Here is a 27,582-nt window from a genome sequence, read left to right on the forward strand (position 1 = left end):
GTACAGTGCCTAGCACATAGTAACTGCTTAGTAAATACCACAGTTATTACTGCCTCTTCTCCCTGCTGTTTAGACTTTTGAGCCCCATGTGGGACCTGATTATCCCGTATCTGCCCCAGTGTACAATACAATGCTTGACACATAATAAGCGATTAACACAATACCACAACTATGATTATTGTCTGCTGGGCTCCTGCTCCTGCTCCGAGATCTCTCTGTTGGCCATCAAGTGTGATCTCAGATTCACACTGATCCTCCCATCCCCAGTGAAGTGGGGATTTACTCGGATCCACTTTCATAGTCAACTGGCTGATTCCAGCTCCAGTGAAACATTCTGGGGACTGGAACACTCTGGTTCACTCTCTTGAAAGTAGGAAATAAATTGGAAGATTGGGAAGTGACCCCTTCACTTTGCCCCACCCTTGATGTCCTCCCCTTAGAACATCACCATAAGGTCATTCTGGGCAATGAATGTCTGCTTATTGTTGTACTCTACTCCCCTGAGTGCTCAATACAATGCTCTGCACATAGTAAGTGTTCAATTTATACAATTGGCTGACTTACTGACACACAGGACTAGGCGGATGGGGCAGTTGACACTAACTGATTGATCTAGCTCATGAAGGTCACCTATATAGGGGATTCAGGCCAAAAGAATTGAGCATCCCCCTAAACTGAAGCTCACTGCAGGCAGAGAATGTGTCCACCAACTCTAGTATATTGTACACTCCCAGAGCACTTAGAACAGTGATCTGCACACAGTAAGAAAAGAAGCATGGCCTAGTGGGTAGAGCATGGGCCTGGGAGTCAGAAGGACCTGGGTTCTAATGCCGGCTCTGCCACCTGTCTGCTGTGTGACCTTGGGGAAGTCATTTCACTTCTCTGTGCCTCGGTTACCTCATCTGTAAAATGGGGATGAAGACTGTGCACCCTATGTGGGACAGAGACTGTGTCCAACCTGATCAACTTGTATCTACCCTGGTTAGTACAGTGCCTGGCACATAGTAAGCTCTTAACAACTACCATTAAAAAAGAGTAAGCACTCAACAAATACTATAAATTGATCGAATTGCCCGATGTGGCCATTACATGGAACAGTTTCAATAATTCCCCACTCTTCCCTCCACTGTATGCCATGTGGACACTGGCCACATCTGGGCCTGTTTTCTTTGACTGGCTCTTCCCTCTCTCTCCAGCCCTCCCTTCCTCCTTTCTCTTTCCTTTCTCTCCTTTATAAACGGAGACAATACGGAGTGCTTGAGTTAGCAAAGAGATCCCAGCCCATCTTTTTCCCAGCGGAGAGGGTGGGGCTTGTGTCCCGGGGCTGAGGTCACTGGTGGGGTAGTGTGAATAGAATTCACGGCAGTCTGTCTGCGATGCCGCTGCTCCATAGGTGAATAGAGAGATTAAGTTTCTGCCGTTGCCAGTCCATTAAACTTGGCGAGCTGAAGAGCTTCCCCTCAGGAAGGACTAAAAAAGAGGGGCAAAGGTAAGCCTGAGGGAGGCGGGGGGAGAAGGGGAGGAGAACGCGAGGGAGCTGGCTTGCCAAACGGGAGAACTGAAAAATGACTAAAACAGAACCAGCACTTCCAAAAGCCAAATGTTACATTCTCAAATCCTCGTTCTGGTTGGGAGCTGAATGTTTCCTCAGAGCAGAATCAGTTCCAGGAGGGGAAAATATTTTCCAGGAGCCATCATGGAATGGTGCTGGGACTCGTCATAAATGCAGTCACCCGTCGGGCAGATGACTCCTCTCCTGCCCGTGTTTCCCCTGCCTCTCGAGCCCGGGTGCCTGGGCCCTTGGAGGTGGGAAAGGGTGTGGGCTCCCGCCTGGCTTGGAATGTTTCTTTGTTGGTTGGCCACACTGACGTGATGGGTGGCTTGGGGATCTTTTTCCTTGTTCTGGATTAACTGGGAAAGTCACTGCACTTCTCCGTGCCTCAGTTACTGCATCTGTAAAATAGGGATTAAAACTGGAAGCCCCATGTGGGGGCACATGGACTGTGTCCATCCTGATTATCTAGTATCTACCCCAGTGCTTAGTAGAGTGCCTGGCACATAGTAAGCACTGAACAAATACCACTAAAAAGAAAAAAGCCCTGGATAATTGCCAACCATCCTCTTCTCTTTGCATGTTGTAGGCAGCCTCTGTTTTGGCCAGCATCTGACCAACTGGGTCATTGGCTTCTCTGTCCTCTGGCTTTCTGTCTTCCCTCCTTCTTTCACTCTCAGCCCTGGAGTCACAGGCCTGAGTGTCTCTAGGCCAGTCACCCCGTTTTCTGTCCCGCACTCACTCTGTGTAAGCCTCTTTCCACCAGATCGGATATGTCCTGCTCCCCTATTCTGTATCTGGGTAGGCTCTCTAAAAATAATACTAATAATTGTAATATTTGGTAACTGTCTACTATATGCCAACCACTGTATTAGATACAAGATGATCAGATCAGACACAGTCTCTGTCCCACATGGGGCTCGCAGACTTAATAGAAGGGAGAACAGGTGTTTAACCCCCATTTAGCAGATGAGATAGCTGAGGTCTCCTAATTCTTGGGTCCTACTCATAATTTTCAACCCACCATTGGAGCAGTCTGAAACTGCTGAAGGCAGCTTGACCTAGTGGAAACAGCACAGGACTGAGAGTCAGGTGAACCAGTTTCCAGGCCCAGATCAGCCACTGATCTACCATGTGATCCGAGGCAGGTCACTTAACCTCTCTGAGCCTCAGTTTCCTCAGCTCTAAAATGGTCTCTCTACCTCTTAGACTGTAAGTCTTCTGTAGGGCAGGCACTCTGATCTGATGGTCTCATGCCTGCCTCAGCCTGTTGCACAGTGCTACAGAGAGGAGGGGAGGAAATGAGAAGAGAAGGTTTGCACATATGGGATGCAGTTTGTCCTAATGGAAAGAGCGGGGGCCCGGGAGTCAGAAGACCCTGGCTTCCCAAGCTGCCTGCCGTGGAAACTTCAGCAAATTATGCAACTACTCTGTGTCTTAGTTTCCTCATCTGTAAAAATGGGAATAAGATAACTTGTTCTCCCCGCTCCATAGACTGCAAGCCCCTCCTGGGACAGGAACTGTGTCTTGAGTAGTTATCGTATATCTACCCCAGTGCTTACTACAGTGCTTGGCACATAACTATTACTTAACAGATCCCACAGTTATGATTCCGTGCAAACCACGTGAATGTGGCAAGGAGTGAGATTAAGCCGTCTTATATTAATATTTTTTTCTCTGAGACAGCTGTCCTGTAACCTGTAGGAGCACCCGTATTTTCAGTTTTGAGTGGAGGTAGAGGTGCCCGTAGTGTTTGTCAGGATCTATCCTCCTCTACATCCCTCTTCCATTGTTCCATCCAGGAGGTTATAGGGCTAGAGTGTTGTTTTGTCCCGTGCCCCTCCCGTTCGCTGGCTCACACTGTGGCTTGGCCCATGTTCTCTCTTGAGCTGTCCCTGAAGGCGAGGCTCCAGTTGGGGAGAGGGAAGTTTGGGGCGAGCACTTGACTGGCCTGAGTTGGTGCCGGTGCCCAGGGAGGGCTGGCAGGGCCCAGGTGGTGGGAGGCAACAGGAAGTGTTGGTGAGAAGTGAACAATGCTCTCACTCTTACTCCGTGAGCTGTGGGGGATATTACACTCAGTGAGCCAGTGCCTCTGCCTCAGTCCTCTTTTTTTGTAAAATGGTATTTGTGAAGCGCTTGCTAGGTGCCAGGCACTGTTCTAAGCATTGAGATAGATACAAGCTAATCTGATGGGACATTAATCCCCATTTTAAAGATGAGGTAACTGAGGCCCAGAGAAGTGAAGTGACTTGCCCAAGGTCACACAGGAGACAGGTGGTGGAGCGAGGACTAGAACCCGGGTCCTTCTGACTCCCAGACCCATGCTCTATCCACTAGGCCACGCTGTTGCCAGCAGGCTCTCCTTTCCAATGGGGGGGGGGGGGGGGGGGGGGGGGGGCGTGTGTGTGTGTGTGTGTGTGTGTGTGTGTGTGTGTGTGTGTGAGAGAGAGAGATAGGAGCAGTGAGAGAAGGTGGATGGACAGGGCAGAGCAACAGGGCAAAGAATTGCCCCTTTCCGAACCTGAAAAAGTTGAAGAATCAATCAATCAATGAGAGGTATTCAGGGAGTGCTTACTGCATGCAGAGCACTGTTCTAATTGCTTGGGAGAGTACAGCAGTGTACACAGACATGATCCCTGCCCTCTAGGAAATTACAGTCAAGCTGAAGTGTTTGCGGTCCAGGTCTGTGCTGTAGAAGAAATGACTGTCCGTCTCTCTTGGGTAGTAAGTGCCATCATGAGCTTCTGGGAGGGAATTCGAGACCTTGGGTATAAAAGCTCAAGCTCCTGCTTCAAACCGCAGAAAACGGGACCACTGGAGTAGGGTGTTCTGTCTCACCTCTAGGTTTTTGACAGCTGGGAATTAGTGGGTGGAGTCTGTAGGTTTGTGCCCATTTCACAGATGGAGAAATTAGAGCCCAGAAAGAATTAGGGAGCTGAATGGGAATACTTACCAGGAGAACCCATAGCGCAGTTGAGATTTGAAGCTGATATTCCTGATGGCCACTTCTCCACTTGGCAAGTGTATCATAGTTGGTTGGCTCTCATTGTGGAAGACCTCTGCCCCCCCTTCACAGAGGAAATGTCCCAAAGCCAATTGGAATAATGATAATAATTAATTGTTAAGTGCTTACTTTGGGCCAACAAGCATTGTGTTAAATGATGGATAATCAGATTGGACACAGTCAGTGACCCAAATGGGACTCACAGTCTAAGGGGGAGGGAAAACAGGTATTTCATTCCCATTTTACAGATGAGGAAACTAAGGGCCAGATAAGTTAAGTGACTTGCCCAAGGTAACACAGCAGGAAAGTGGAGGAACTATGATTAGAATGCAGGATTCCTGTCTCCCACCCCTCCCTGTGTTTATAGGCCACACCTGCCACAGCTGGTCCGAAAATCAGTGAGAAACACCCCCAAATGAGGGTGGGGCTCATTTCTTGAGCAATGTATTCTGGGTTGGATTTGAATATGGACCTTGGTCAGGCCCAGCAGCATGGCTTAGTGGATAGAGCGCAGGCCCGCAAATCAGAAGGACCTGGGTTCTAATCCCAGTGCCACCACATGTCTGCTGTGTGATTTTGGGCAAGTCGCTTTTAACTTCCCTGGGCCTTAGTTGCCTCATCTTTAAAATAGGGATTAAGAGTGTAAACCCCAGGTGGGACAGGGACGGTCTAACCCGATTAACTTGTATCTTAGATTATATGTATTAATTTATTATTAATTAATTTCTTAATTGACATAGTAACATAATTTAGAACAGTGCCTGGCACATAGTAAGCACTTAACAAGTACCATTATTAAGAAGTACCATTATTTGAGCCGGGCCCTGGGCTTCTTCTCCAGATGGCTCTGGGAGCGGAATCCATCAGTGGGACTTTGAGAGCCCTAGCCCGTCTCAGACAGCCTTGCCGAGCGAGGCCAGAGCCCAACTAGCCATCTGTGGTCTGGGGCCACAGATTCAACCAAAGATTTTCTCCATTCCAATCAGGTCCCTCCGCTGAAAGGTAGGACTTCCGCCATAGCTGGGCAGTTCAAACTCAACAGCATCGCTGGCCTTCAGATCCCAGTTCCTGGGTCACTCCCGGACACATTTCAGAGGGCAGCGTGAGGAGGAGAGTGGGCCTTTGCTGAAAGACAGCCTTCTGCTACCCAGAAGGAAGAGTCATGAAGGGGGAAAAAGTCTTCCATGCATCTCATCTGAAGTAACAGCCACCACACTAGAGTCTCCCTGATTTTGGGGGGCCAGAAATCTGATGGAATCTCTTGGGTGTCAGAGAGCAGAAAGGATGCCCAACTCAAGTTTGTTGACTGTGTCTTTAAGAGCACAGGATTTCAGCTTATTATTTTATATTTGTCCATTAGTTCTGCTTTGTTCTGAATAAGTCGAGAGCTCTCCCCACCCCTGTCTTCCCTTCTCCCCTTTTGTTTTGACGTTGTTTCTCTCAGGCCAGTTACAAATAATTAGAGGCTGCCTAGCTGGTGGGTCTTGAAAAATATGTTGTTGGATGGTCAGGATTCAGGCTGCCCAATCTTCATCTGTGTGCTCTCTCTCTATCTCTGTCTGTCTCTCTCTTTCTCTCTCTTTCCCTCTCGCCCTGACATTTTTTAAAAGCCGCAGACAAGGAGACTGAACTAATTGCATTCTGCCCTAGCCGGCTGATCCCCAAGGGAGGGGCAGTGCTGCCTGCTCAAAGCAAGCTGCCCCGTGCTCTGGCAGGGTCGTCCGGAGTGGTCAGCCTCTGTGACCCCAGAGACTCCAGGTGGAGCCCGTGTGCCGGGACACGGCCCATTTTGGCTGAGGGTAGCGGGAGGGGGGAGAGAGAGGAGGAGGAGCGGTGAGGCAGCAATAATATCGGCTCCAATGCACTCTTCTTTTCCACTGATGGCTGAGTCTGTAGAAAATCCCCTCCCACCGGGAGACCCAGCTTGGCACCCGGCTCCAGCCCTTAATTTGGGCTTGGAACTTGGTTAGGGAGTTCTCAGGGTCTGGAAAAGAGGTCATCTGGGCCAGTCTCCTGCCTCTGGCAGGATTCGGGATGGGTTCTGCCCTAGCTTTTCTTTGTCCCAGACTTTTTCTCTGGCCCCAGCCTGATCATTGTTAAAGTCACCCTTGAAATGCTGAAATGTCCAACTGTCCCCCACCACCATCTCTCTTCCTCCAACTCCCCCCTCTTTAGGTTGGGCTGGCGGAGTTGGGAGAAGTGACCCTTCTTGACTTTACTGAGCTACTGCTTTTATTTCCTCCTCCTCTTACCACTGGCTCTGCTCACACAGCACCCAGCCTTAAATTCTTTAGCCTCAAAAGCTTGGCAGGAAAACCCAGAACAGCAATTTTTCTCTAGGCGGAAACATGAAAATCCAGTGAAAATTGAAAATTTCTCCGGTGAGTCATACCTTTGACCAAACGTGAAAGGTGAAGGAGACCTTCGTAGGGGCCCCAGAGCTCCAATTCTGTCTCCAGGTGAACCCAGGAAATCTCCCATCCCTGGGCCCTGCTCCTGGCTCTCTCATGAAGCTATCTGGAATTGAAGAGGAGCCACGTTGTCAGTGAGTGCAAAGCACCAAAGCCTTAGCTCTTCCGTGCTGTTTTGGGAGGAGGTGATCATTGGTTTTTGAATGAGAATGGGAATGTGGGCAGAGATGTGAGAAAACAGAGCAGAGGGGACTGATGTTAATTTCCCCACCACCGCCCCCACCGCAAGTTTGCTTCCTACCCTGTCTGGAGAATAGCTTGAACCAGAGGTTGGTTGAGAATTCTGCTTCACCATTCCCATGACTCAAATCCACCTGGGGTTTTGGGTGCCAGGAGCAGCTGGGCCCTGGGGGCTGGGGGAGACTGTTTACTGTTTTGACTTTCTAAAACGCACCCAGAACTGGATCCCCCACAAGAACTGTAAACCCACCCGGGGCTCTCCAGTCAGCCCAAGCCCACCCTCTCCCCCTGCCCCTGCCCCACTGCCTAAAGCCCAGTGTGGAGACTGCCCTTTCCCCCGTGCCCTCCAATTGACCTCACCTGGGGGCTGTAGGGCCACGGGGGACAGAAGTCTAAGGGTAGTATCAGCCTGGGCTTGGGGCCCCGGAGTTCTATCCCTGGAGCCTCGAACAGGAGATCTTAATTGGTGTGCGAGGCCCTCCGGGGGAGGCGGGAGTCTCTAAGGTAACCCGGACCCAGGCCCTTGAAGAGTAGTTGATGTTGGCGGCTCCAGGCTTAGCAGACAGGTGTCAGCTCTAACCACAATCCCAGGGGCCTTCATGAGCTCTCCTGGGAAGGGTCAGTGATGCCATGGGCATGGAAACTTCTCTCTGTGAGAGCCCCTGGGGACAGGCCCCTTTGAGGGTGGAGGAGTCCTTGGTGAGGGACCAGAGGGACCAGGTGGCCCAGCACCACACCTGTGCCCCGGAGAGAGGAAAGGAAGGGAGAGGAAGAGAGGGAGAGAGAGAGTTTCCAGAGCTGACAGGTGCCCCCAACCTTTGTCTTCAGGGACCACAGTCTGCTGGGGTGGGGACCAGTCCTGGGAGATGGTCCTGGGGGCTATGGCAGGGGACTGGGGTGGGGGGACGATCTTGAAGGCTGGGGTGGGGGAACCCTTCTCCCCCTCCTCCATGCCCCTCAGCTTCCCTCTTCCAAGGCTTCCCGTAGCCTTCCAACTTTGTGGCCCACATTCCCAGGGGAGCTTGGGCAATCATTGCCTGACCAGGCAGGGCAAGGGGGAGAGGTTGGGTGGGGGTCACCAGGGCCAGGAGCTGACATGAGGGATTCGCTCCCTGTGGGCAAAAAGGATGCTCTTTGGAGAATATCTTGCACCCAGAAGGCACTTAAAACAAATATCACGCCTCCTCGTAGAGTCAGGAGCACTTTGATATTAACCTCTCTCCTAGCCCCACAGCACTTACATACCCATCTGTAATCTGTAATTTTGTGACCTTGGGCAAATCACTTAACTACTCTGTGCTTCAGTTTCCTCAGTTGTAAATTGGGGATTTAAGTACCTATTTTCCTTCCTAGACTGAGAGTTCCATGTAGGACCGGGACTGTGTCCATTCTGATTAACTTGTATCTTCCCCAGCACCTAGAACAGTGGTAACACAAGGTAAGCGCGTAACAAATACCATAATAATAAATATAACAGTAATAATTTATTTTAATATCTATCTGCCCCTCTAGTCTGTAACCTCCTTGTGAGCAGGGGTCTCCATTTCCTACTCTGTTGTCTCACACTCTCCCATATGCTTAGTACAGTGTTCTGCACCCAGTAGGCTCCCAAGAGTTACCATTGATTAATCCATCAGGGCTAAGACCAAGAAAGCAGCAGAGGGGAAAGGAGTGGGGAGGGTGAGGGGGGATATGTGGTCCTTGGAACTTTGACCTCCCCTGTGGAGATTTGGTTGCTATCTATTCAACACCTTTGCACCAAGTGGAATATACAGGAAGATACTACCCCTCATTTCCCCAGAACCGTCTAAATTATAGGCTCTAATGTATCCCCTGTTTACTAATCAGTCCATCACTAGTTTTATTGAGGGCCTGCTCTGTGTACTGTATTATGCATTTGGGAGTATACACAGAGGGGAAAAAACACAATCCCTGCCCTCAAGGAGCATACGATCCTATAGGGAAGACAGACAGACACCGGCCCTTTCAGGGAATTCTGTACTGGGTATGTGTTTTGTCATCATTCTTTGTTGACTGGGAGCTCAGCAGAGGTCTTTCTGTTTCCCAGATGAAGAGCCCAAAGCACAAATTGTAGGATCCCCCCGGCAAAGCCTCCCAGAGTGGCAGTGAAGATGGTACCCCTTGGCAAGTGTGGGGCAGAATCCTAGCTCCAGTCCTCAACTCATAAGAGCAGTATGGTAGATTCCAGAGGGCTTCCATCTTCCAGCTCCAAATATGCTCTCTGGCTGTGGGAATTCCTCAGCCTCGATAGCTGCTGGCTTGCTCAGAGAGAGCACTAGTGCAGGCAAAGTCAGCTTCGTTGCCGATGCTGTGCTCTCCATCAACTGAAAACCAGAGTTTCATGGGACCTGGGTTCCACGAGGTGACATTAATGGAATTAGAGTTATTAAACCTGGAGAGAAAAAGACTGACGGGAAACATCTCTTGGCCCACGAGTACACGAAGGTGTACTGAATGGGAGAATTTATGTTCCATCACCATTGTGTGCAGGAGGCTGAGTTGGCAGCTGGGGAATTTTGTTTGGACCTGAGGAAGGACAATTTGCTTCTGGAGGTTATATGACTATGGATGTTAATGAATTCACACCTCTGGATTTTTTTTTTATAAAAATGAGTAGCAACAACATTCTAGAGTGCTTAGCACAACACCCTGCACAGAACAGGCGCTCAATAAATGCCATTCATTTGATTGGTTCCCAATGCCTGGGCTTGTTGCAAGCCTTCCTGGAGGCTGGGGCCTGGACCCATTGACCTTTTGAGGTTGTCCCCACTGCCACCGCCCCCAGCCCATGATCTCCCATGGCTCTCGGTGCATATATGCTCAGCAGCAAGAGTGCAGAAGGGACAGCTTTGGCCGCTCTGTGGTTCGAGAAAATGAGTCCTCACTCCTTCCCAGAGCAGTTATTTCTACCTCCCACACCAGCCTGTGCGGCTGATGCTATTTTATCATCGTGGGCCAAAGGAACAGAGCCGGGGCAGCAAGCGGTGGGAAAGATGGCCCTAACTCTTCCTCAATTAAAGCATTAAACCCTCCCGATAGAGTGGCTGGAGAAACGAATGGACCCTATTAAAGTGACAGATTGCGGGCTCCGTTCCTTCAGACAAATCAGTTTTCTTCGTCGGATCCCACGGCAGCAGCAGCAGAAGCCCCTGCCCCCGCCCCAGCTCCCTCCAGCCAGCCTCTTCCCTTTATCATGGCTTGGGTTTTAATAGACTTTCCAGTTGTGAGCCATCTTTCTTTTCTCCCCTTGCTTATCTTCTGGGCGTTCTCCTAAATGCAGTGCCACAGCCTCCGTGGTGGTTGGCAGTGGATCAGGGGAGTGGGTTGGTAGGACCTTTGAGAGAGGCTGTTGTTCCTGGCGTGAGGAGGTATGTCACGGTCAAGGTCGCCTGGACCAGAGAGGATGCAAGGGGGGATGCCGGAGAGACCAAAGAAGCCAGCCAAAGGGCACCCTTTCCATTCTGTCTTTAATCATGGATGTTTTCAGCTTTTTACCTCTGCATGCCGTGTGTGTGTGTGTGTGTGTGTGTGTGTGTGTGTGTGTGTGTGTGTGCGTGCACACGCGCATGTATGAGTGTGTCTGGAGAGGTACTGGGGGCTTCAGGAAAGAGGCGGGGGTCAGAGAGAAAGGTTTGTTCATTATTTATTCTTACTTCCAGGGGAGTGAGGGTGGTGTGGGGAGGGGGCACAGACAGGTGTTGGGTGATCTTAGCCCAGCACTCTTCCCCGAGAGAAATGGAGGAATTTCAATCAACTTCAAGGAAAGTCTGACCTTGCTGGTGGGTCTCTGTGCCCTTAGCATTGGTATAAGGCAGTGACAGGGAGGTGGTGGCGGTGGGGGGGGGGGTGGCGGAGGAGGCGGAAGGGTTGGGGAGTGCATTCAGAGAGCCCCTGGGTATCACAGTCCCAGGCTCCCTTGTCGCATATACACCAAACCCACAACCAGAGCCCGAGGATTAAAATGCCCTGCCTGGGCTGGGCTTTGCCACCCGATTGCCTCTTTTCTTTCACACTGGCAGAGCGGCTGCAAAATACCGGCTACGACGCCCCTCAGAAACACAAAGGACACTTTACAGACTGTAATTCTAGCTACTGCAGTTAAAATTATATAGACTGGCAAAACGCTATCCAAACAAGTCTAATCCCAATCAAAGGATTATTTCCTTAAGAAAGCCTCACCCATACTTAATAGTTTAAAGTGGTTCTGGGTACCAATTAGAATTTTAATTTTGTAATTTCCTCTTGCCTCAAGATTGTGCTCAGTGCATGCCTAATGCTAATGGCTTTTTAGGGCTTGGGGGGCTGAGGGACATAAGGGTTTATCTGTAGGCCTGTTTGGTGGGGGTGGGGAAGAATCGTGCCTCTTTTGAGGAGGGGGTTTCTTGTTCACAAGAGGTGAGAGAGGGGGGCCCCCATTCACCTCTTTTCACCTCCCTAGGGCAGCAATAGCTCACTGTCTGCACCTTCCCTTCCGAGGACGATTTCAACTTTTGCCTCCACGTGCCGGCTTGATGCGTCCAAAACCCTGAGTTAAATCTATGGATTATTCAAAAATTTCTGTCGAGATAGAACGAGTTATTATTGATTCACAGAGCACGACCAAACATCACTGCATGAATTAGCAAACAGCTGTTTCTAATTTGAGTTTAGAACTGTACACAGAGGAACTTGTTTTAGTGTTCACTCCTTTCATTTATAATGAATTTTAATCACCGCTACAGGTGAGAAAAATGTAGAAACAAGCTTGTATCTTGTGGAAGAAACAAAGGAGAGACAGATGCTAACAGATTTACAGTCTGTGATAAAAGGAATGTTTTGGTACACTTTACATGTAATTAGAGTGCAGCTGCCTGCAGCCTCACGTCCATGAAACACACAGCAGAATAGGGTATCTGCTGGTTTTCCAAAGGGAGTCAAGAAAAACAGTGATCCAACCCTGAAAACATTCAGTTGATTCCTGGATCTAACATAAAATTATCTTCCCCCACCCTTCCCGATGTCCTGGATGGAAGCGCAGTGGGATCTCATGGAACCCGGCAATCATTTTTATTGATTTGTTGGGGTTGAATGGTCAGTGCCCTTTGGGAGTTTCAGGAAGACCACCTCCCCGCCACACACACACACACACACACACGCCAAGTTCGGTCTGCAGTTCTGTCCCCCACCCCCTCCCTGTCCCTTGGGAGCCAGACCACATGTTGTGGACACGGGGTTTCGACACGCCTTTCCCATGCACCCGTGCATCCCATCTCTTTCCTTGCCCCTGCCAAGGCATCCCCTTTTTAGAATTTAACCGCAGCAGATACGCCAGTAAATTAAAGTTCTTTCTTTTTCTTTCCTCTTCTGTTTGATTTTTGCTCAGACTGGGGCTTCGTTGAATTTTCAGTTAGAGCGCTAATTCAATTTGTCTAAAGGAAATGCCAAGGAAATGGGGTTAGGGAGAGTGGGGGCAGGGAGGGTGGGAGTGGAGAGGGTCTCTACCTACTCCTTGAAAGGCGATGTCCAGAGCAGGGAGTGGGGTGGGAGAGTCCCTGAGTGACTCAATCAAATGTCCCAGCCTCTCAACACCTCTTTGAACGTAGCTGTAGGCTCCAGGCCTGAATCTTGCTAGGTCTCAGGTTGGTGGAGTTTTCATTTTGGGATAGTATTGTTCCATCTTCCCTCCTCTTTCGTTACCGCAAGGCGAGGCAGGGCCAACTCCTCTGTAGGACCCCACATCTCTATTTGTGTGGGGTCTGTATAAGCAAACTCAAACGCCAAGAGGAGTAAAGTTCACAAACACTGCCCCTCTATCAATTGATCAATCCGTCAATAACACTGACTGCTTATTGTGTACAGAGAACTGTACTAATCGCTTGGGAGAGTACAGTACAACAGAGTTAGTAGACACATTCCCTGACCACGGCAGTTTTAGATGGGGAAACAGACATTAATGTAAATGAATAGTTTACAGATATGTGCATAAGTGCTGTGGGGCTAAGGGTGGGTGAATCCCAAATGCGCAGAGGGTACAGATCCAACACTCCTTAATCAATCCTTCAATCAGTGATATTTATTGAATGCTTTCTGTGTGCAGTCCACTGTTCTAAATGCTTGGGAGAGTACAGTATGAGAGAGTTGGGAGACAAGATTCCTGCCCACGATGAGCTTTTTCCCTGTTCACAGGTTTTGGATCTGCTGGGCGACCTTAGACAAGTCACTTATTTCCTCTGTGCCTCAGTTTTCTCACCTGTAAAATGGGGACTGTTATTTCTCTCCAATAGATTATGAGCCCCACTTAGGACAGTGATTATCTCATCTATACTCTGTGCTCTGCACACACTAAGCATTCAAGAAATACGATTGAATGAATGAATCTATGCCCAGTGCTTAGCACAGTGCTTGGCACATAATAAGCACTTAACAAATGCCCCAAGTCTCAGTTATATGGAGAATTGTCCCTTGGCCCCTCTTGCCTCACTGCTGTTCCTGCCATCTGTGATTCAACCCTCTCAACCATTTGGCACCTGTGAGCCAGACAGAGGCATTTTCTACTTCACTCTCTGTTAAAGGAAGATTTACTTGTCTTTGTGGTTTGCGTCATTAATGTATCTGTCATGGGTTTTTGCCTGTTGCTTGTGTTTTGTGTTCAACTGAAAACTTGTCTAGCCATCTTGGTTCTGACTCCTCTTTAGACCGGATCTGATCCTGTGCCTCTCCCTCCGACCCAAAATCAAGTACCCAGTACAGTTCTATACACAGCTTCATCAGTCAGTCAGTAGATCAATCATATTTACTGAGCGCTTATTGTGTGCCGAGCACTGTACTAAGTGGTTGGGAGAGTACAAAATAACAATAAATGGACACATTCCCTCCCCACAGTGACCTTACAGTCTAGAGGGGCTCCCAGTTTAGAGGGCAGAGATTGTTTTTGCTTATTCATTTGTATTTTCCCAAGTGCTTAGTTGCAGAGTTCTGAACAAAGTAAACAATGAGTGTATAGAGCACAAGCCTGGGAGTCAGAAGGACCTGAGTTCTAATCCCAGTTCTGCCACTTGCCTGATGGGTGACCTTGGGCAAGGCATCTAACTTTTCTGTGCCTCGGTTGCCTCATCTGTGAAATGGGGGTTAAGACTGTGAGCCCATGTGGGATGTGTATTAGGTCCAACCTGATTAGCTTGTGTCTACTTCAACATTTAGAACATTGCCTGGCATATAGGAAGCACTTAACAGATGCCTTTTTTTAAAAAAAAATGTATCATTGATTGGTGGACTCAAAGTCAATAAGTTTCACAGGAGCCTTGGGTATAGGACACAACCTGACTTTCTGAAGGAATCTAGGACTGAAAGAAGGAGCATCTTGTGTAAAGGAATAATATGGGATATCCCCTTTGGCACTTTCTTTTTTATGGTATTTGTTAAGCCCTTACTATGTACTAGGCACTATACTAAGTGCTGGGGTAAATGCAAGGTGATCAGGCTGGACACAGTCCTTGCTCCACATGGGTCTCACAGTCTTAATCCCCTTGAAGTAACTGAGGCACAGAAGCTAAGTGACTTGTCCTAGGTCACACAGCAGATGAGTGGCAGAGTCAGAATTAGAATCCAGAGCCTTCTGACTCCCAGGCCCGAGCTCCCACTAAGCCACATTGTGCTTGTTGCGTTCTGCATCGCCTTGACTTACTCCCTTTATTCATCCGATTACCCTGTACCTACCCCAGTGCTTAGAACAGTGCTTGGCACATAGTAAGTGCTTAACAAATACCATTATTATTATTATTATTACTGTTCTTATTATCCCTCCTCCCAGCCCCAAGACACTTATGTACATAGCTGTAAGTTTGTTTATATTAATGTCTGTCTCTCCCTCTAGACTGTAAGCTCATTGTGGGTAGGGAATGTATCTGTTGTATTGTTGCACTTGTACTCTCCCAAGTGCTCTGCATACAGTTAGTGTTCAATAAATACTATTGACTGACTGCCTGACTGAGCACTGTGCTAAAGCACTTGAGAAAATACAATATAGGAGAGTTAACAGAAAGAATTCCTGCCAATAAGATCACTGCTTACTCTGTGTCAAGCACTGAACTAAACAGAGAGATAAAGCCAAGATAATCAAGTTGGACAGAGTCCCTGTCCCTCATGGGGATCTCAGTCTAAGTATCAATTAATCAATCAATCGTATTTATTGAGTGCTTACTGTGTGCAGAGCACTGTACTAAGCGCTTGGGAAGTACAAGTTGGCAACACATAGAGATGGTCCCTACCCAACAGTGAGCTCACAGTCTAGAAGGGGGAGACAGAGAACAAAGCAAAACATATTAACAAAATAAAATAAATAGAATAATTTGAATCTCCATTTTACAGATGAAGAAACTGAGACCCAGAGAAGTGAAATAACTCTGTCAAGGTCACTCAGCAAGGAAGCGTCAGAGCTGAGATTAGCACCCAGATCCTCTGCCTCTAAGGCCCATGCTCTGTCTCCTGCTACTTCTCAGTCATGATGGCTTTTTGTCACAGCTCATTGCTCCGTTCCTTCCAAATGCTACTAAAACACCACCTTTTCCAGGAAGCCTTCTCAAATGCACCCATCTGAATCCCTTTCTCTTTCCGCCGGGATCTATGTGATTCCCAAAAAGTTCCACATTTGTTTCTAGTATTTAACTTGTCATGTCTTCACTTCTCTTGAATTTTGCATCTAAATAATAATTATGGGATTCATTAAGTGCTCACCATGTGCCAAGCACCGTACTAAGCACTAGTGTAGATCCAAGATAGTCAGATGGGACTCAGTCCCTGACCTTCATTGGGTTCACAGTAAAAAGGGTCCAAACTGCCATTCCCCTGTAGCCGTGCCAAGTGCCAGGCTCCTCACTGATCCTTGTTGCATTCAGTAACGAACTGTTCAGTGAGGCCCTGAGACAGCTTGTCTAGGAGCTTGATTCTAAGCCCTCTGCAGTGGCCAGGGCTCCTGCAGGAGCTGCTGGATTGATGTTTTGACAGTTGTCTTTTCACTGAAGGGTCATTTTCTTTCCCTTCACCCCACCCCATGAGCATCTTTCCCACTGTCCCTTCCCAACCTGTGGTCTGGGGCCTAGTTTCCTTCTTAGAATAGACACCATGAACCAGTATGCACATCCCCCCGTGGCTATGAGGTCCTTCCCCAGTGGCTATGAGATTCTCCCCCTAGGAAGAGGAGGTGATCAGGACAGGTCCCTGTATTCCTTTCCACATTCCCGCTCCCTTTCTGGGGGGAACCCTGTCTCACTGAACATGTCTGGTGTGAAGAGGTGGCTCAAGGAACGGGGAAGAAGCCCCAGGGAGCTGCTGGACAAAGACTCCAAACACTAACTCGCCACCTTAGCTCACTGCTTTGTGACTGATAATTGAGTTTTGCTAAATAAGCTCAACAACCCACATATCCATCCCGGGGATGACTTCCGTTCTGAAGTCTGCCTAATGCTCTTTTTTTCCCCTAATTAAACTTTTATTGAATTTTCTTCCCCTTTTAATACTTGTTTTCATTTTCTCCTGTATGGATGACAAAAGCTGGGGTGAGCTTTGTGATTCCCATTTTTTGAGCAGTCCCACACTGCAGGATTAGCCATTTTTAATGACTTTAATCTCCTTTTGGAAAGTGATTTTTTTGCCTCATTCTCTTTCATTCCCTTGATTGCATGACTTTAGAATTATTATTTCGGGTGATGGGAGAATATCACAGCTGCTGAATCGCAAAGGTTGTCCTGGTGTAGGGACCATCTTGGTAAACAACTTTTGTCTGTCTTCCATATTAGAGTGAAAGCTCCTTGAGGACAGGCATGATCACTCATTCATTCCAGTCATCCATCCATTCATTCATTCATGTATTCATTCATTCAATTACGTTCATGGAGAACCTACTGTAGGTAAAGCACTCTACTAAGTGCTGGAGAAGATGCCCAGTGAGGGGCAAATAAGACTCACTCCCTGGCCTTCAGGAAGCTCATAATCTAAAGCTTGGACTAGGAAGTTAGCACCCAGAAAATGAGAAAAGATTTAATTCATGAAGCCACAGTGAGAAACAAAGGGACAGAGATAAACCCAACAAAAGCATAGAAAATTGCAGTTGAAGGAAGCAGTGAAAAGCAGTGTGGCCTAGTGGATAGTGGATAGAGGATGGCCCAGGGAGTCGGAAGGACCTGGGTTCTAATCATGGATCCATCACTTGTCTGCTGTATGACCTTGGGCAAGTCACTTCACTTCTTTGGGTCTCAGTTACCTCATCTGTTAAATGGGGGGTTAAGACTGTGAGCCCTGGGTGGGACAGGGATTGTCTCCAACCTGATCAGCTTGTGTCTAACCCAGTGCTTAGTACAGTGACTGACATGTAGTAAGTGCTTAACAAATGCCATAAATTAGGAACCTAGGCAGGGCTATCGAATGTCTGCCAAAAGCTTTTCCCTCTTTCCTTCCGTTGTAGAGGTTGGAAGCAGAACCCATGGAAGACACAGGGGAGAGGCAATGTGTGTCTTGCTAGACTAGACTGGAAGCTTCTTGTGGGCACGAAACATGTCTACCAACTCTGTTGTATTGCACTCTCCCAAGCTCTTAGTAGGATGCTCTGCACACAGTAAGTGCTCAATACATACCATTAATTGCTATTGTTGGATGCTCCCAAATGCTTAGTACAGTGCTCTGCATACAGTAAGCCCTCAATAAATACAGTTGATTGTTTGATTCATTGATTGATTCCAAACATTCAGTATAATGCATGACCTACTAGAAAGAGTGCAGAGCTCAGAGTGAGGAGATATCGGTTCTAACCCATTTACCTGCTATGTGATATGGAACATATCACATAAACGCTCTGTACCTCAGTTTCCTCATCTGTACAATGGGGTTAAAATACCTATTTTCTATCCCCTTTAGACTTGAACCCCAAGTGGGGTAAGGACTGTGTTCAATCTGATTATGTTGTAATAATAATAATTATGGTATTTTTTAAGCACTTACTATTTGTCGAACACTGTTCCAAGAAGGAGTACAAGTTAATCAGGTTGGACACAGTCCCTGTCCCACACTGGGCTCACACTCTTAATCCCCATTTTTCGCAGATGAGGTAACTGAGGCATAGAGAAGTGAAGTGACTTGCCCAAGGTCACACAGCAGACATGTGGCAGAGCTGGGATTAGAACCCATGACCTTCTGAGTCCCAGGCCCGTGCTCTATCCACTACTCCATGCTGCTTCCCAGTACTAGCCCAGTGCTTGGTACCTAGTAAGTACGTAACAAGTACCATTTGGTATTCACCCATCTTCAGCCCTACAGCACTTATGTACACATCCGTGAATGTATTTATTTACATTAATGTCTGTCTACCCCCTTCTAAGACCGTATGTTTGTTGTGGGCACAGACTGTGTCTACCAAATCTGTTGGACTGTACTCTCCCAAGTGCTTAGTACAGTCCTCTGCACACAGTAAGCACTAAATGAATACCACTGATTGATTCTTAGTAATGAATGAATGCTGTCAATCGATGAATCAATTAAGATGAAGTGAAAACTCTGAAGCATCGTCCTTGAGAAAGGGAAAAAGGCCACTGTCAGCCCCTTCAGTGTTCATCTCGGCAACACTGCTGAGTTGTGTCCTGAGTGAAATTGAAGGGAGATGGCTACTTTCTTAATGATTAATACACTTCACACATCATTTCCAGAAAGTGAACGTTGGAAAATCAAGACGCACTTAAAGGGAAATGAATTTTTAAAACCAAATGGACAAAACAAAACAATTTTGCTCTCAACTTTTTAGGTAAACATGTCCATTTCCCTAGATTTGTTGCTTTCAATCTTAGAGACCATATTTCATTTGTATCCAAATGACTCTAATCGCAGTGGTTGTTTAGAGTGCCACGGACAAAGAAATACTCTCTTCTGGGGCTTTAAAAATAGGATAAAAAAGACTAAGTGCTTGTGGGTCAGATGGCACAGAGCTTTGCCCTCTAAGAACCTCTTCTTAAGGGGGCAGGGCCCCCTCTTCTTCCAGCATTTTGCAGCATGGGTGTGTTGGTGTAGGAGGGTAAGGTTGTTGCGGGCAGGGAACGGGTCATTTATTGTTGCATCGTACTCTCCCAAGCACTTAGTACAGTGCTCTGCACAAAGTAAACACTCAATAAATATGATTGATTGAATGAATGAATAACTTCTTAACTACCTGGCTAAGTTGGGGAGGGGAGAGAGTGGTGAGGAGGAGGACTGAGAAGGGCCTTTGGGGTGTTGAAGTAAAAAACGAAGCCTTCTTCATCATCAGACAAATCTCCATGGATTACATCCTTCTTCCTGCACGGATCATTTTTTTCCTGTGGACTTCAGTCTACATTTTTGCATTTTTAGAGGGCCAGACTGTTATTGCTTGACAGCCCCCAGCTAATTTCCAGCAAGTATTGTGTCAAGTGGCTCTGTGTGTGTGTGTGTGTGTGTGTGTGTGTGTGTTTGTTAGAAAAAGATTGTGAGTAGAGGCACATTCGCCATGTGCTGCCCTATTTCCAGCCCGGCCTCTCTTTCTATCCCTTTTGTCTCCGGTCCCCTTGAGGAGCCCAGCTGGCGTGGAGTTGGGAATTAGTGAGCTGTGGGTACCTCCCCGCTGAATCTAATCCAAGAAGCTGGCAGCCAGCTGGATCCTTCCAGTCAGAAGGGCCCATTAATGGGATCCTCCCCAGGGGATGTTGTCTCCTTGGCGTGGGGAGAGGGCCCCCAGCGAATGGCGGTGACATCAGAGAGAGCGAGGCCGCCCGCGAGGGAGCCTGGCCCCTTGGTGCCACCCCATCGCCCCTCCCGGCGACCCACCCAGCTGTGGGTGGGGAAGGGAGGCTGGGAGGAGGGGACTTCCGGAGGATCGAAAAAGGACGGTTGAAAGAGAGTTAGGTGCACGGGGCTGGCCAACTTCTCTGCACGACCCAGTGGGGCCGGCTTTGTCTTGGGTGCCCGTGTGATTAGCTCCCCGGTCACCTGCTCTTACAGTTGGAGCACGTTGCTGGGCTGAAGACGAGGTGCGGCTTGGAGGGCTCCCCGGAGCTGTGGATCAGGAGCTGATGAAAGGAGTCTAATCGTGGCATGGGGAGGTGGGGAGGCTGCCTGCTCGGGGCGTCGCGTGACCAGGGAGGGGGAAGCGCTCGGCTTTAGGTGGGGATTTGTGCCTTACTGACGCTCCTTAAGCCCTCTTACCCGGAAATGACAGCACTGGCTTTCCCTCGGTGGGAAAAGAAGCCTCTTCTCAGGTCCGTGTGGCTCCTTCGGCCTTGGCCGATAGTTTGTTGTCGGGGACGGGGAAAGGGGACGCAAAACTGGGCTGACCCTTCGGTGTGCCGGCTGGCCAAGAAATGGAGCTGCAGAGGTGTCTGGTGAGCACGTGGGCATGTGTGTGTGTGTGTGTGTGTGTGTGTGTGTGTGTGCGCGCGTGCGCACGCGCTCATGTGGGGGTGTGGTGTGTGTGAGTGTGTGTGTGTCTCCACCAGTGCATGTCTAGCCTATCGCTGGCACAGAAACCTTGTGTGGGCTTTTTTTAAAATGAATTGGTTTAAGGAGTAGTTGGAGCGGGATCATTAAATGTTTTATAAGAGTTAGCGGCTTCCTTTGTCAGGGGAGGGGGGTGATGGGGAGGGGAAGGGCAGCTTTATTGGGTTTCCACCCCTCAACCGTCCAAAAAAAGGTCAGTGTAGTTTAATTTTACATTTTGTTTGTTTTCCCCTCCCCGCAGCCACTCTTCGTCACATTTCATTCATTATTAAGTTTTATATCCGACTTGACAAGTAACTTGATATCTTCAACTCCCTGCACAGGACAGGGTGATTTCTTTCAGTTTCCTTATCGATGGCGGGCTCAGTCATTTAACTTCCTTGTTTTGTTTTCTTTACCGGCAAGGAAAGTTACCATATTCCTCCCCCTCTGGCCGGCTGGTGGGTCCATGGGGGTGTGTGTGCAGGGGGACCGAGGAGGGGAAGCGCCCTGCATCTATTTCCAGGGCTCTGAAGTTGCTTCCGTCCCAGGTTCAGAGGGGAAGGGAGGGGGCGGCCAAATCATCGCTCATGGATCAAGAGGCCTCGTTGGCTGAGATTCCGGTCCCAAAGCAAGTTGTCCCCGTATCCGTTGCCCCCAGCAAGGAGGGCAACTGCCAGGCAACTGTTACGATCCTGGGTTATTTGCTCCACTGGGGAATAGTGAAGCTTCTCCTAGAGGTTTTGAATGGGGTGGGGAGGAAGGTTTGGGTTGAGTTGGCTCTTTTCCCATTTGCCCTCTGTAAGGAGTTGCTAGAAGAATTCGGGTAGAGTCAATTCTCTTAATGTCATTTGGATGCTCCCCACTGCCCAGTCTTCCTCCCCCTGACAAGTTGGAGGCTGCCGCCCTGTCTTTTGTCCTGCTTACTCTTAAAACCAGTGTTCGGGGCCTCAGAGCGCTTATGCTGCCTTGGGCAGGCGGTATTAGAGAAAAATACGTTTGATGTGATTCTTCTCTCCTGCCTCTTTCTAAAGTGCCCTGACCCACGTGCACAAGCCCATACCCATAGACACACCACAAATGCTCTTGCACAGTCACCACAACAAACACTTTCTTTTTTACCCACATTCACCACACACACGCTTTCTCTCATAAACACCCTGAACAATCTCTCTCTACTCCCGCATCCCCCCACTTTCTCTCTCACGCAGTCACCCCCCAACAATCTCTCTCTCCGTCCTACAGAAACATTCCCACACACTGTTTCTCTGATACTCAGACCCCCCCAGCAATCTTTCTGTCACAAACACCCTCAACAATCTTTCTCTCTCACAAAGACTCCTCAGCAATCTCTCTCACATGCACGCACTCTCTCTCTCTCTCTCTCTCTCTCTCACACACACACACACACACACACACACACACACACACACACACACACTTATACGCCCCCCTCACCCCCCCAACAACCTCCCATTCCCTATCTCACTCTTCTTTCTGGCCTCCCCAGCCACCAATCCTGCGTAAACCCGTGCTCTCCCAGCCGGTGGTCGGAGAAGCCCACGGCGTCCTGGAGACGCTCTGCCCCGAGAGTAGTTTTTTAATCTCCTTCCCGGCTTCCCATTCCAGATGGTGACGACGACCCGCAACTCTCCTGGGTGGCCTCATCTCCCTCCAGCAAAGATGTCGCATCCCCCACGCCGATGATCGGCGATGGGTGTGACCTGGGTACCGGGGAGGAGGAAGGAGGGACCGGCCTGCCGTACCCCTGCCAGTTCTGTGACAAGTCGTTCATCCGGCTGAGCTACCTCAAGAGGCACGAGCAGATCCACAGCGACAAGCTCCCCTTCAAGTGCACCTACTGCAGCCGGCTCTTCAAGCACAAGCGGAGCCGGGACCGCCACATCAAGCTGCACACGGGAGACAAGAAATACCACTGCCACGAGTGTGAGGCGGCCTTCTCGCGCAGTGACCACCTCAAGATCCACCTGAAGACACACAGCTCGAGCAAGCCCTTCAAGTGCACAGTCTGCAAGCGGGGCTTCTCGTCGACCAGCTCGCTGCAGAGCCACATGCAGGCGCACAAGAAGAATAAGGAGCACCTGGCCAAGACGGAGAAGGAGGCCAAGAAGGACGACTTCATGTGCGACTACTGCGAGGAGACCTTCGGCCAGACGGAGGAGCTGGAGAAGCACGTGCTGACCCGTCACCCGCAGCTGTCGGAGCAGGCGGACCTGCAGTGCATCCACTGCCCCGACGCCTTCGCCGACGAGAACGCTCTGCTGGCCCACATCCACCAGGCCCACGCCAACAAAAAGCACAAGTGCCCCATGTGCCCGGAGCAGTTCTCCTCAGTGGAGGAGGTCTACTGCCACCTGGACAGCCACCGGCAGCCGGACTCAGGCCAGCCGAGCGTCAGCCCGGACCCGGCGCTGGGCAGCGGGGCCTCACTGAGCAGCGCTACACCGGACTCGAGCGCCTCGGCCGAGCGGGGCTCCACGCCGGACTCGGCCCCCAAGCCCCCCCGAGGCTCAAAGAAGGGCCGGGCTGGGGAGCGGGAGGAGGGCGGCGGGCCGGCCTGGGCCAAGGTGGCCTACAGCTGCCCCTTCTGCTCCAAGCGGGAGTTCCACAGCCTGGCCGTGCTGGAGATCCACCTGAAGACCATGCACGCAGACAAGCCCCAGCAGAGCCGGACATGCCAGGTCTGCCTGGACACCCTGCCCACGCTCTACAACCTGAACGAGCACGTGCGCAAGGCCCACAGGGACCACGCCTACCCACTGGGGCCGGCGGGCGCCCTGGCCGCCTTCCACTGCAACTACTGCCCCGAGACCTTCGCCGACCTGAACGGGCTGCAGGAGCACATCCGCGGCTCCCACTGCGGGCCCCCCGCCGCCCCCGCCGATGGCAGCAACGCCTTCTTCTGCCCGCAGTGCTCCATGGGCTTCCTGACGGAGGCCTCCCTGGCCGAGCACATCCAGCAGGCCCACTGCGGGCCGGGCGGTGCCAAGCTGGACCCGCCGGCCGTCCAGACGGCCCAGTCATTCCTGGAGGTCTACTCCTGCCCCTACTGCACCAATTCCCCCATCTTCGGCTCCCTGCTGAAGCTGACCAAGCACATCAAGGAGAACCACAAGAACATCCCCCTGGCCCATGGCAAGAAGTCCAAGGGCGAGCAGAGCCCCGGCTCCTCGGACGTGGAGGTCTCCTCGCCGAAGCGGCAGCGGCTCTCGGCTGGGCCCGGCGTCGGCTCCAACGGCGAGTACCCGTGCAACCAGTGCGACCTGAAGTTCTCCAACTTCGACAGCTTCCAGACCCACCTCAAGCTGCACCTGGAGCTGCTGCTCCGGAAGCAGGCCTGCCCGCAGTGCAAGGAGGACTTTGACTCCCAGGAGTCCCTGCTGCAGCACCTGACCGTCCACTACATGACCACCTCGACTCACTACGTCTGTGAGAGCTGTGACAAGCAGTTCTCCTCGGTGGACGACCTGCAGAAGCACCTGCTGGACATGCACACCTTCGTGCTCTACCACTGCACGCTCTGCCAGGAGGTCTTCGACTCCAAGGTCTCCATCCAGGTGCACCTGGCCGTCAAGCACAGCAACGAGAAGAAGATGTACCGCTGCACCGCCTGCAATTGGGACTTCCGCAAGGAGGCCGACCTGCAGGCCCACGTCAAGCACAGCCACCTGGGCAACCCGGCCAAGTCCCACAAGTGCATCTTCTGTGGCGAGACCTTCAGCACCGAGGTGGAGCTGCAGTGCCACATCACCACCCACAGCAAGAAGTACAACTGCAAGTTCTGCAGCAAGGCCTTCCACGCCATCATCCTCCTGGAGAAGCACCTGCGCGAGAAGCACTGCGTCTTCGATGCCGCCGCCGAGAACGGCACTGCCAACGGGCTGGCCCCCGCCGGCAAGAAGGCGGAGCCCGCTGACCTGCCTGGCGCCTTGCTGAAGAACCCCGACGCCGCCAACAGCCTGGAGGCCAGCGAGGACGACGTGGATGCTTCGGAGCCCATGTATGGCTGCGACATCTGTGGGGCCGCCTACACCATGGAGGTGCTCCTGCAGAACCACCGGCTGCGGGACCACAACATCCGGCCCGGCGAAGACGACTGCTCCCGCAAGAAGGCCGAGTTCATCAAGGGCAGCCACAAGTGCAACGTCTGTTCGCGGACCTTCTTCTCGGAGAACGGCCTGCGGGAGCACGTGCAGACCCACCGGGGCCCCACCAAGCACTACATGTGCCCCATCTGTGGCGAGCGCTTCCCCTCGCTCCTCACGCTCACTGAGCACAAGGTCACGCACAGCAAGAGCCTGGACACGGGCACCTGCCGCATCTGCAAGATGCCCCTGCAGAGCGAGGAGGAGTTCATCGAGCACTGCCAGATGCACCCCGACCTGCGCAACTCGCTCACGGGCTTCCGCTGCGTTGTCTGCATGCAGACCGTCACCTCCACCCTGGAGCTCAAGATCCATGGGACCTTCCACATGCAGAAGCTGGCCGGCAGCTCGGCCGCCTCCTCCCCCAATGGCCAGGCCCTGCAGAAACTCTACAAGTGCGCCCTGTGCCTGAAGGAGTTCCGCAACAAGCAGGACCTGGTCAAGCTGGACGTCAATGGGCTGCCCTATGGCCTGTGCGCCGGCTGCATGGCCCGCGGCACCAACGGACAGGCGGCCGGCTTGACCCCGCCGGACGCGGGCGAGCGGCCTTGCGGCGGCCTCCGTTGTCCGGAGTGCAGTGTCAAGTTCGAGAGCCCCGAGGACCTGGAGAGTCACGTGCAGGTGGATCACAGGGACCTGACGCCAGAGACCAGCGCTCAGAGGAAGGGCTCCCAGACCTCTCCCGTCCCCAGAGTAAGTACTGTCCGGTCTGACCCCCATCATCTCCCCTTCTTGACCCCTGCCCCCTTCCTGCCTCTCCTGGACCCCCGGACCTCAGCCCCGATTCCCTCGGGAGTGCCAGGAAGCTGCTCCGTGGGTCGCTTTGTCCACCGGGGAGTGGCCCGAGCTTCTGCTGTACTCTGCACCTCTTCCCGGCCTCTTGGGAAGCGGGCCATGGGTGTGGCCATCCTCCCATCTCCGTGGCTGTTGCCCGAAGTGCCCAGGTGAGGGCCGGGGCGGGAGAAGGGACCTGGGGATGAGGGTTGGATAGGGAATGAGGGGGCCTCGAGGAAGGATTCCCCCCAGTTTGGCCCAGCTAGCCCTTCTCTGGGAGATGGGGCAGGGCTGCTCAGGTGGGTATACCCTCATGGAGGGAGGGCACGCTTACGTGCCTGTCTGTGTGCATGTCTGCGTGAGCATGGGGGCGCCCGCCGGGTTTCCAGCTGGAGGATCCACCGAGCGCTGCCGACGCCGGCCGGGATTTGGGGCTGCTGTTTCAGGTGCCTGTAGCTGAGGTGTTTGTTCAAGGTATTTGGCCTTGGGATTGAGGAGGGAAAGATGGGAAGTGAAGGCATCTGGGCCTCGGGCTGGGGTCCAGCCATTGCTTCCCCAGGAAGGCCTCTCCGGGGGTTAGGGGGTGGGGAGCCACTCGCTCTGATTTTTAGATGGGTGGAGGGGATCCAGGAGGCCCCTCGAGGTTGACTTGGGCCAGCTGGTGAATTCAGTAGTCTCTCCCGGCCTCATCTGGGTTGGGCAGTGCCGGTATTGTTGACTGCAGCCAATGTTCTGCCTTCTTGGAGGAGGGCATTAGGCCCCGCGTAAAGGCATTCCTGGGACGTCCCAGTGTCCATCCGGGCCAGGATTCTGTCCCTGATGGCGGCACCCAGATGCATCACGTGACTGATGTCCTTCAGGAAAGGAGTCCCCAGAAGGCTTATGTCTCACCTCCTTCCCTGGCATTGTTTCCTGCAGGGGAATTTGTGTGACCCGAGGGAAGATGTGACCCTGGATTCCCGCCTGTCCTGGCTGCCGGGGATTCTCTTCTGGGCTGGAGGGTGGCCTACCTTTGCCTTGTGTCTGGCGGCTTTTCAGTGCGTTCACACAGTGGACAGGCGCTCCTTCCCCTTGACCGATGCTGTAAGGCACAAGGGTGAGGAAGCCACTCTTTGTGCTTGTCTCTGGAGCACAATGGAGCCACCTGGCTTTCTGCCTCTCCACACCGGTGTGGGCTTCCACCCAGGACAACAGACTGGGCCAGGCCTGGAATTAATGGCCCATTTAGCCAGTCCTCATTCTCTGAGTCACCTTGTTGTTGTTATTGTTATTGTTCTGCTCTTTAAGTGCTTGCTGTAAGCCAAGAACTGTACTAAGCCCTGGGCTAGGTTCAAGGTAATTAGGACAGAACCAGTCCCTGTCCCATACGGGGCTCACAATCTAAGTAGGTGGAGTAGGAAATAATCCCCGTTTTACAGATGAGGAAACTGAGGCCCAGAGAAGTGAAGTGATCTGTCCAAGGTCTCACAGCGGGTAAGTAGTGAGCTGAGATAGGAACCCAGGCCTGTGATCTCTCCACTAGGCTACGCTGTCCCTCAGTGAGCCGGGGTGAGCATTGCAAGCTGCCTCTGCTCTCCCTGGATGGAAAAGTAGAGCTGGTTAGAGGAAGACAATGCTCTGCCTAGTAGTCGGTCTCTGACCTCTGACCCCTGAAGGGGCTGTGGTCCAGGCAGGCCTGTCCTTAGACTGGATGGATCAGAGGCCCCAGTGCACTGGGCTTGGCTGGCACAGACACCCCGCCTCTCTCCCCCCCACCACCCCTGCTGGGAGCATCATTATAGCGATGCGGTCTCCTCTCTGGTGTTCAGGCCCATTTGGGAAGTGATCCTTTGGCCCATCTGGAAGGGGTGAGGGTTTGTTCTCTCCACCTGCTCATCCTGGGAGCTGGAGGAGACAGTTTCTCCTCTGTGTCCCTCCACTCCAGGGATGGAGCACTTGGGCTCTTCCTCACATTTCTCTTGATCT

At 51.3% G+C, this 27,582-nt stretch overlaps 1 protein-coding gene across 3 annotated transcripts in view; it reads left to right on the top strand.

The window, feature by feature from the left end:
* Nucleotides 1-27,582, top strand: part of ZNF423 (zinc finger protein 423) — a 370,693-nt gene that overhangs the window by 194,634 nt on the left and 148,477 nt on the right. For all 3 annotated transcript variants that reach the window (XR_005453022.1, XM_038754397.1, XM_038754398.1), the window contains one exon: nucleotides 22,307-25,536. Coding sequence is in view for 2 of the 3 variants with exons in the window: in XM_038754397.1 (XP_038610325.1) it covers nucleotides 22,307-25,536 (3,230 nt within the window). In the remaining variant the exon portion in view is untranslated. The remainder of the gene's footprint in view (nucleotides 1-22,306; nucleotides 25,537-27,582) is intronic.

Source organism: Tachyglossus aculeatus, chromosome 11 (genome assembly GCF_015852505.1).
Source record: "Tachyglossus aculeatus isolate mTacAcu1 chromosome 11, mTacAcu1.pri, whole genome shotgun sequence".
In the NCBI taxonomy this organism is placed as follows: Eukaryota; Metazoa; Chordata; class Mammalia; order Monotremata; family Tachyglossidae; genus Tachyglossus; species Tachyglossus aculeatus.